This window comes from Sinocyclocheilus rhinocerous, unplaced genomic scaffold (genome assembly GCF_001515625.1).
Source record: "Sinocyclocheilus rhinocerous isolate Xijiao unplaced genomic scaffold, SAMN03320098_v1.1 scaffold642, whole genome shotgun sequence".
In the NCBI taxonomy this organism is placed as follows: domain Eukaryota; kingdom Metazoa; phylum Chordata; class Actinopteri; order Cypriniformes; family Cyprinidae; genus Sinocyclocheilus; species Sinocyclocheilus rhinocerous.
The window spans coordinates 1,204,849-1,216,216 of NW_015626390.1; the positions used below are offsets into that span (position 1 = coordinate 1,204,849).

The 11,368-nt window shown below is 32.5% G+C and overlaps 1 protein-coding gene across 1 annotated transcript in view; it reads left to right on the forward strand.

Annotated features, from left to right (window-relative positions):
* The first annotated feature begins 5,662 nt into the window (after nucleotides 1–5,662).
* Nucleotides 5,663–11,368, forward strand: part of LOC107713947 (protein FAM69C-like) — an 18,461-nt gene continuing 12,755 nt past the window's right edge. The window contains exon 1 of the mRNA XM_016519613.1: nucleotides 5,663–5,764. Coding sequence (XP_016375099.1) covers nucleotides 5,663–5,764 — 102 coding nt within the window. The remainder of the gene's footprint in view (nucleotides 5,765–11,368) is intronic.

Consider the following 11,368-nt stretch of genomic DNA (forward strand, 5'->3'; position numbering starts at 1 on the left):
TAATATATTAATATATTATAGTGTGCTTAATTGTATGTGCACTTAGTGTACTTCAAATCTAAAAAGTATACAGTAAAAACTGTTTTTTTTTTTTTACAGTAAAAAGCTGTACTTGCAGAAATAAAATGTAATATAATTGAAATAAAAGACAGTCACACTTTATTTTAAGATGCCCTTGTTATAGTGTAATTATACATTTAAGTACTGAGTCATATTAATTAACTACATGTACTCACTATGTTGTTAGGGTTTGGCTTAGGGTTACTTGCAAGTAATTATGCATAATTTATTGTTAATATAACAGTAAGTACATGTAACATGAAACAAGGACACCTTAAAATAAAGTAGTACCTAAAAGACCAACAAAGTGTATTAAAAGAGAGTATACTTTAACTGGGAAAGTGGGAGAGATTACACTGTTTCTTTACACACTTAAGTACACTTTTAAAAAGTTTTTCATTTGTTGACTAACATACTAAAAATATTAAATATTTTTACTATAGTGTCTTATTTGATATTGCAGTCAAAGTTAATATATTTTAAATGTATTAAATTGCAGCTTTATCATTACAAATGTGCAACTATGAATATATTTAAATACAAGGCATACAAGTTTAAATAAAAATGACATTAAAGTATATTTTAGTTTATCATAAATTCTTGTCAGTATATTTGGCAGTACTTAAACCATATTTCAAAGGCAATAGAATTACAAAATTACATATACAGTAAAAATATACTTAAGTCCTACTTAAGTGGGTCAAAAAGCGCTCTAAAGTTCAGCAAATTGCATTTAATATCAATTTAAACTATAACGCATTTTCATTCCATTGCAATTAACATGCAATTCAGTGCCCGAAAACATTACATTCAGTTGCACTTAAGTACAGTATATTCTTCCAAATGATATTATTTCCGTAACAAATACTTTTTTTGAAAGTATGCAAAAGTATGTTTCTATCTCTTAAGAGTTGGAGCAAATAATGTTTAATATTATATAATGTTGCGCATAAAAAGAAGCTGTAACTGGGCAGTACATTTCAAAAGGTATACTGTAATTATCCCTTAAGTGTGCATTTTGGTACATATTACTACCTAAACTGTACATATTAGTATCTACAGCATATTAGTTCCTTTTGAAAGGATACCATCCCAGCAACAGCTTTTGTACCTTTTTTTTTCTGAGAGTGTAGTCATACAGCATTTGACTTGAGCTAAAATCCTATAGAGGATAGGTGAGGTTAGAGCCAGTCTTTCTGAATAACACATGCTTTGTTCATATCCGCTTGTGTCTCGTAACACACAGGCTCTTGTTCCAGCCTCGGACGCAAATCCTGCTCACTCAACCTTCTATTATTCTCAACAGCTGCTGAGCAAGCCGTTCTACACTTAGCAGCATGTAACTAACAATAGAGGAAGTCCAGTCTCGACACAACAATTTCGAGCACAGTATTAGCAAACACAAAGGGCTTACAGCTGGATATTGTACCATCAGACATAAACTCTGAAATAGGAGTGATTTACAAAAGCTTTTCAAATTTGAATTTGAATCCTGATCTCTGGACTCTTGAGCGTGTACAGAATTCGAAGGTGAGAAGCCATTTGGGAAAAAAGGAATTGTTAAATAAATTAGTCCTCCATAAAATGAAAAGAAAATTAAATGAATTAAATTTAAATAAAATAAAGGAAATGGAAAAAGATTAAATAAAACGTAATAATTTATAAAGTAAAGTATATCATTCTTAATTACATTTAACAACTAAAAATGTAGTAAATAGATAAATAAATTCTGTAAATAATGCAATAAAATACTATTTTAAAAATAAAATGTTTGTATATTTTGTCAGGTTGCAAATCGATTTATTTATATTTTTATTTTCAAATTATTTAATTTTTTTAATAAGTACAAATGTACATTTTTAATTATAAAATAAATTCTCTTTGTATGTACATATTTTATTGTCAGTTTGCAAAGTGATTTATTTCTTTTTTTATTTTCTAATCATTAATTCACATCTTCACATTTTGGTGATTTCTCTTTGCTAAATAATTTACCATTTTATAAGGGATTAAAAAGAGTTATATAATTATTAAATAAATTAAAATAAATTTTATTCAGAAAATAAATTAATGATTGTATATATGTATTTAAATGTCAGTTTTTAAACAAATAATTGCGTCACATTTTTACAGCATATCTCTCCTAGTTCCTCATAACTTGCTAACAAGGCTAATGGAGTGATACAGTCTCTTAAAGGGGTCAAATGATGCTGCTACAAATAATATTATTTTGTGTATTTGGTGTAATGAAATGTGTTTATGTGGTTTAAGGTTCAAAAAACACATTATTTTCCACATACTGTACATTATTGTTTCTCCTCTATGCCCCGGTAACACTCCAAAGAGAAAGAAAAACTTGAAATCGCATCATATGACCCCTTTAACAAAAAAACACAAGAGGTCCATGTGTGAGATATTTTGAAATATGAAATGGTTATTCGCAGGATCACGAAAGGCTGGACGCAGGGGTTTAGAGGTCTTCCTTTGGTATGTTTAACTGCTGCAGTCGACTCAGCTGAGAGGAAAGTGGGTCAGAGTGTCTCGCTCACATTTCCGTAAGAACCAAAACGCTGAAACCTCCTGTCTTAGGACTGGGAGGATAGTTATGTGTGATTGGCAGTTAATTTGCTCTGTATTCCCTGTGCATGTTGGAATATCCAAACGTTTTTAGCCGCAGTATTACTAACTCACTGTCAGAGCATGAGGGAGTGTGTCACAGCATGCCCAATAAGGCTTTGAAAATGTATCTGGAATCTACTGGAGTCTCATTTGTTTAAACCAACTAGTCATCCTCAGATATATTCGATGTCAATGCTTAGAAATGGGTGCAAAGTAACAATAACTATGCAAAGTGTCTGCTTAAAATGCACGGTTAGAAAATATATATAGCTATGCCTAAATGCCTAAACATTTAAAATATTTAAAATTTAAAATATATAAATGCCTAAACATTTATATAACATCTTGAACATGGTGCTGGGCTGGCACAGATTCATGTTTCCAAAAGAACTGCCGTCTGCAGGCTTATTTCACTTGGGGTCATATTTATGGCTCTTTTCAAATTGTTTATACAAAAGCAAACCGTATCAGTTAGATCATTCCTTATAGCAACAGCACAGCAAACAGGGCAGCAAACTAGATACACTCCAGACTCTTCTATTCATATTAGAATTACACGTATAAGAGTGTGGTTTGTTATTCAGAGAGCCATATTTTAGTGAGCATAGATCAAACTTTTGCATCCAGTTATGAGAATGTGTCTTGTCTGGATTTTTCAGCTTCATTTCATTCGGTCACCATCCTTAATTCATATTTCATATCATTGTGGGTTATTTTAAATACAAATATTGGTTGTTACGATAAAAAAACATTGGTTGTGAATATGGGAGAAGTTAAAAATTGAAAGTTGAAATTATGAATTACTGTAACTCTCCTTCTAAAAAATACATGGATCTCCATGTAAAATATTAGGACACAACTTGAGAGCTGCTTAATCAGCCTCTCAAAACCTAGGGTTGATCTATGTAAAGATTCATCTAAAAAATGCATCACACAACACTGACATTATCTGGACAGCACCAGAAATATGCAAAGGACGACTTGACTATGCCTATGATTTAGCTGGTCTAAAAAATAGTCTGTAACACTTTACTTAAAGCCTTTATGTGTAATGCATTATAAAAGTAGTTTTTATGCATTAAATATAATGCATTGTACAATCTCATGAATAATTGTAACCACGGTTAATACATTATAACACTTATCAATTAATTGTCACTTTGCATTTGACATTTATTTATGAATAATTATAATGCTTAATAGCACTTTATAATGCATTGCATATTTTTTTGTAAATATTTTGCAACTATTAATTTTCCTCCACTGACCAGTTCTTTCCACATCATGTTTAAGACATAAATGACCATATGTACCATGGTACTGAGCAGTTCACAGATTTTTTTAAAAATCCGATTGATACGGTAGTGTGATTCAAAGATTTTCATTGATAATATTTTCCTACTTAAAGCACTAGTGTTCAACTGTATTTCAAACCATAGATTATTTCCCTGCTGTTTAAATCAATAGAAACCCTCACAGAAAGTGTAATGGTTTTACAGTTATAATAGGAATTGTAATAGAAACTGTAATGGTCCCCGGTGGGTCTCTGCCAGTAATTTACCTTCTACTGGTGGCATGTTAAATCAACTAATTCAAAAATAGGCCAAAACAGGCCCAATGGCCCTATGCAAATATCAAAACTCAACATATGCCATGCCCATACCTAACATAAATGTTTTACCGTCACTTATGCATTATACACAATTTCAACTTAAAAAATCACTAGCAGTAATCACACACAGTCTGTTTTGATTAAGGAGCTCAAAGGCCCCTCCCTCACAGAACTCATAATCTAGCACAGTTTATAATTGGTAGAATGTTAAATACACTCATTTCAGTCAATGACAATTTATGCAATATGTCAAATCTTTAAACTGCAGAAAAAAAAAATCAACCGGGGCCAACAGTTTACGTAGGCTAATTCCGTCGGGAAAACCGCAAACTTGGCAACACTGCTACTTGAACCCATTAAGTAATGATTTTATTGTGTAACAGTTGATGCTTTGTAATGTTTGTAATGGTATTTATACTTGATAGTTTCAATTGTGTTTTCAGCAGGGTTATTTGGGCAGAAAACTGCATGCTTAAATCTATGCTATTTTCTTCTGTTTTGTAACATACCTACCCAAATAGTATTAGGTTACCAGCCCGCTGAGAGATTTTGTACCTTTTTTGGAGTACACCACCCTAAACAGGCAGAAAATAATTGACAATATCTTAAATACATTTTTCTTATCCTGTTTTTTCAAGTTATTATACTAAGGATCATTATTTAAATGACACTGGTTTCATCATGAATTTAATTTCATTTTCATGAAAATTCCATATTCACAAATGCAAAGTTACTCAATTCATGATGTGGATGGACAATGAAAGTAAGGCTTTAATGATGAGTGGCCCTCAGTGGCGTTATAAAATTAAATGGATCTGCCACCATCTAGTGGATTTTCAGATTATAAGGTACAACGGGGTTAAAGACAAACCTTAGAGGGATAGTTCACCCAGAAATGAAAATGATGTCATTAATTACTCAGCCTCATGTCGTTCTAAACCCGTAAGACCTCCGTTCATCTTCGGGACACAAATTAAGATATTTTTGATGAATTCTGAGAGCTCTCTGACCCTCCCATAGACAGCAATGTAATTACCACGATCAAGGTCAAGAAACATAGCAAGGACATCGGTAAAATAATCCATGTGACATCAGGGGTTCAATTTATTCAACAATTCGCCTCCTCCACGTTACCCTAGCGCCATTTTGGAGAGTATCCACTGAACGCAAACAGCGTATTCTGTTCTGTGTCAGCTGCGTCACGCGGATACGTTTTCTATGTTGTTTGTGCTTTGATTTGAACAAAAACAACGTATCTGTGTGGTGCGGCTGACACAGAACAACAGCTGGCAAAACCAGTCAGACTATAGAAGGAAGAAGAAAATATCCATGTAGCCGTCTGTGTTTACTGCAATCATTTCATCAGTCACTATGGCACTGCTGCTCATCAGCTTCACTGTTTCAGCCGTAAGTTTCTACGGGGCATCTATGACCTTCATGCCTGGAAACAGATATCCAGATGAAACAATGGAGGTACGTCCAGGTTATTACATAAGAACTAAGCTAATATCTCTTTCATTAAATGACAATTTGTATTTGCTCTATTTCTGTTATTTTACTTGAAATTAAAACATAGCGGAGAACTGAATCACTTATTGCTATTTAAACTCGCCGTCTTCAGTGAAACACAAAAGAAGTTATTTAGAAAATGTCTCAGTGAAAGTCCAATGTTGTTTTGAATGCATTCTTTATAATATCACGGATGGCTTATTTGCAATTGTGCAGAAAAACTTGTCACATAAGTTCTGAAAGCTGACACTCAAACAGCAGAAGCACACACCAAATCTGCAAAACCATACACTAATTCTCGGCCTTTCAATTTCATAAAACACTTTTTGCAAAACACAACACACAATTCTCTATGTAACTCACAAAAATCTAGCAGGAATTAATATTATGGCAAAGGTGTTAGCAAATGTTTGCTTTTTAGATGTGTTTGTGGTATTGTGAATGCAGTGCTTCGTTTTGCAAGAGATGCGAGGCATTTTGTATTTTGTGTGTGCAATTCTCGGATTTGTGTGTAAAGTTTTGAAAAAAAGTGGCAAAGTTTGGAAAATATGTGCAAGCAGTTGAAAAAAACGGAGAAAAAAAGCTTTAAAGAGAAACACTTTCATGGCATCTTTCTTAATACATTTAAAGTGCACTTAGCCATGTATTCTAAAGTAAAACTTAATTTGCCATTTTAAAGTACATTTATTTATGTTTTATACCCTAATCTTTTGTCATGATTTTAAAAAGTACACTTATTTTGATGTGTCGACTAAAACACATAAGCACATATGTAATAAATTGCAACTTTTTAAAATTAAAAATGTGTAATTTCAAATACTATAAATACTATATGTAAAAACACAACATTCAATTTTGAGTAGAAATTACATTGTAGAGTATTTTAGTTTACCATAAATGTCTGTCGGTACATTCAGCAGTACACTTTAACCATATTTCAAAAACATTAGAAGTAATGGTAACACTTTACTTGAAGGGGTGTGCATAATCATGACATGACACCTACATAATCATGACATGACACCTTCATAATCATGACATGACACCTACATAATCATGACATGACACCTTCATAATCATGACATGACACATGTCATGAATATGAAGGAGGTTTTATGCATGTTTATGACAACTGTCATTAAGTGTCATTCGCTCAGTTATGTCATTTTTAATGCAAATATGACATTATTTGACCTAACCCTAACCTAACGTAGGGTTAGGTTAGGGTTAGGTCAAATAATGTGACCCTTACCCGTAACCATAGCCCATAACAAAGACATCTCAAACAATGTCATCTTTGCATTAAAAATTACATAACTGAGCGAATGACACTTAATGACAGTTGTCATAAACATGCATAAAAAACCTTCATATTCATGACGTGTGTCATGTCATGATTATGAAGGTGTCATGTCAGTCTTATGCACACCCCTTCAAGTAAAGTGTAACCGAAGTAATTATGATATTACATATAAACATATACTTAAATCCTAACAAAGTCCTAACAATCACATAAATAGTCCACCACAGATAGGCTACTATTGTATACTAAAATGGAAGAGGACACCTATGTCAAATGAAAGAAATGGTTGAAAAATGTTTAGCGGTTTAAGATATCCTCTGTCATAAAAACCTAAACCATAAACTGTGGTAAAAGTATTCTGGGCTGTTACTTATGCGTTTTATGGCTGAGAAATGGTGATCCATTGAGCCGCATTCAAATAGTAGTTTTGGTCGCCAGGTAAAGACAGATGTGCTGTACTTTCGCTGTTTGACACCTTTATGGAAAGTAGCATTTTTAAATTCATCCTCTTGTGAGTATCCACTAGCACTGTTTTCATTTAGCTCAAGATAGCCAGTGTTTATAGATTATATTCAGAGGCATGTGCTGCTGTATCAGTAATCCTCCCAGTGAGTTATAATAACAGACTGAGCTATATTCTTGAAACAAAGACTTAAATATTTCTTCAGAAATGAGTAAAGAAACAGATGGTAGATTGGTATAATGAGGAAATTCTTCAGCTGCTGAAGCTGCTTCAAAACACCACCAGAAAACCCCTGAAAAGAGTGAAGTTACAGATTACTATCTGAAGTTACAGATAGTAATGTCAGCAACATGACAGTGACATCTAACAGACCCTTGGTCGCCAGCATCGTAAATCCTGCAAAAACACTATACTTTGTATTTTTTTTACCTTTGCATCTAATACAGCGACTGTGAGAGTGATGGTAAATTTGACATTGTTCTCTTTTCTGACTGCTGTTTCTTTCGTTGTGATTTCTTTCCTCTTTTTAAAAGTTGTGAAAACACAATTGAGTTTTTCTTTTGCTATTTGATCAAATGAGAACACAAGAAATATATATCCGATGTAGTCTCCCGTTTACTGCTATAGAAGCTTACCCAACTATGACAACATTCTCTTCTGAAAACCCAGGAATGTGAAAAGGATCCATCACTGAGGAGGGTAAGACTATATTTCTAATATTTTTAATACTTAGGGTTAGGATTTTCCCCTCAAATTCATAATTGTAACAGTGTCATAGGACCACAAGATGGCAGGATTATACTTTCTTTGAGTAAAAAAGTCAGTTTACATACAATACTATATAAATAAATGCTTTTATTCAGCAAGGATGCATTGAATTAAATCAAAGTAAATAAATGCTGGTATTTCAAATTTTCTAGCCCTCAAAAAAAAAAAAAAAAAAAAAAAACTAGGTTCCACAAAAATTTGAAGGGGCATAACTGTTTTCATCATTAATAACAATCAGAAATGTTTCTTGAGCAGCAAATCAGCTTATTAGAATGATTTCTGAAGATCATGTGACACTGAAGACTGGTGTAATGATGCTGAAAATTCAGCTTTGATCACAGAAATCAATTACAATATTTTCAAATAGTTACATTAAATTGGAATAATGTTTTACAATATTACTCTTTTTAGTTCTTTTGAACTTTCTATTAATCTGTGAATCCGTAAAAATAAAATGTATCACGGTTTCCACAAAAATATTTAGCAGCACAACTGTTTTCATCATTAATAACAATCAGAAATGTTTCTTGAGCAGCAGATCAGCATATTAGAATGATTTTACAATATTACTCTTTTTACTGATGAAATAAATGCAGCCTTGATGGCCATTCAACGGTCATTTAACAGCTTAACTATTGTATTTCCAAATGACCTCATGAGTTCTTAAGCAAGACCCTCAGGGTGAAAACAAACAATGGAGACGATGAGAAAGCGCAGGAGATCTCAAGAGGACGTGATTTGCTGATAGCATTAATATGTTTGAAGACAGAATCGCTCACAGAGTGCACAAGGCTATCTAATTGGCAATTAAAGTAACCCGAGACACTCGTCTCCGACGCGTCGAGGTTTAAAGAAACACACATAAAACAGATGAACGATTCTCGCTCTTGGCCAGAAAGCACTTTCTTTTATGAGGCGCGCGATTAGGGATTCTGTTCACCTGCGGCTGCTCCTGCAGACTCTCACAATCGAAGGAGAAAAACGACCGCTGAGATTCCCACCGCTGCCGTTACCGGCAGAACTGCAAGCTCAGCCCTCGAGCAGCGAGAGAAAATCAGATATGTGGGCATTATCACCGTGGGAGAATCCGTCCCTAATCAAATAACCAGTTCAATACTTGAAATAAATATTAACTGAGAAAAAAAAAATCTATTATTTTTATTAGTTATTTAGTTTAACTTTATGTACTAAAATAACAAACTAAGACTGAAATAAAAATAATAATAAAAACGATATACATGCACACAAAAGCAAAACTACTCGAAATGACAAACACTCAAAATAACTAAAACTTCAATATAACATAAAAATAACAGAATGTATAAAATATATAACAGAAAATATAAAATAAAAGCTGATTCAAAATATTAATACAAACTACGATTGTATCTCAACTGTACTAAAAAAAACACTGGAATGAAATATTAATTCTTTGCAAAAACCTTCAGAATATTAATAGGAATGAAACAGTTTAGTTTGTCGTATGCAAAAGCTTTCGAAGGCTTTAAAGATATGTATTATAATTGAAAACTTCAGATGCAAATAGATACAATGTAATAAAATAAACACTTGAATGTGTATTTTGGATGCATTCTATTGACAATTCTTCACACTAGAAGCAAAATAAATCTCAAAACTGACCAGTGCGTGAAAAAAACACTGGCTCGCCTGTAGTATTTTGCCTTAAACTTCAGATATACTTAAGTACTTTTACAACAGATCAATAGGCTAATTTTTCAAAATATAATTCAATACAATCAGCTGTCCTGTCGCAGTTGTAACGATACCTTAGGGGATTTTGATCAATTTTCCACCAAATGACACACAAGGCATTTGGTAGGATTACTCCGTCAAGCATTGAATCATGGGTACCAGCAGTAACGCGCCTCCATTAAAGGCTTAAGCTTTGTTCCTCGGGGGAAACCTAAAGCTCTTTTAGAGCCACTGGATTATGTGATGTCAAGTGAGCGCTGAAAGAACATTTTGTTTGTCACCACATTGGGAACCGCAAAATCCTGGTGGCCTTTAAACGGGGATTGGAAGATGACTACTGGTGTCAATTACTGGGAAAGTTTTTGCACGCAAACTATCATTACTCAAACTAAATGTGTTGGCTTGAGCAGATTTTATTGATTTATTATTTAATTATCAGAATGCAGTTAAAATACTGAACAAATATTGTTAATTGGACAAAAAACTATATATATAATAATAATCATCATTAATAATATTAGCACTAACATGTCAAATTGTAAAGAACATATATACACTGTAAAAATTATTTTTCAAAGTTAAATAAAATGGATTATTGGAGTATGTTTTACTTTAAGAAAAGATTCCAGTCTTTCTACAAAATTTCATTTCAAAGTAAATCCTACATCAAACTTTCTGTTTAGTATAAATATATATATAGTTTTATACATATATAGGTCATATATATATGTGACCCTGGAGCACAAAAGCAGTCTTAAGTCGCTGGGGTATATTTGTAGCAATAGCCAACAATACATTGTATAGGTCTAAATTATTGATTTTTCTTTTATGCCAAAAATCATTTAGGATATTAAGTAAAGATCATGTTCCATGAAGATATTTTGTAAAATGTTGAAATTTCATTTCAAAGTAAATCCTACATCAAACTTTCTGTTTAGTATAAATATATATATAGTTTTATACATATATAGGTCATATATATATATGTGACCCTGGAGCACAAAAGCAGTCTTAAGTCGCTGGGGTATATTTGTAGCAATAGCCTAAAATACATTGTATAGGTCTAAATTATTGATTTTTATTTAATGCCAAAAATCATTAGGATATTAAGTAAAGATCATGTTCCATGAAGATATTTTGTAAATTTCCTACAATAAATATATCAACACTTAGGAGCACAAAACCAGTCTTAAGTCGCTGGGGTATATTTGTAGCAATAGCCTAAAATACATTGTATAGGTCTAAATTATTGATTTTTCTTTTATGCCAAAAATCATTTAGGATATTAAGTAAAGATCATGTTCCATGAAGATATTTTGTA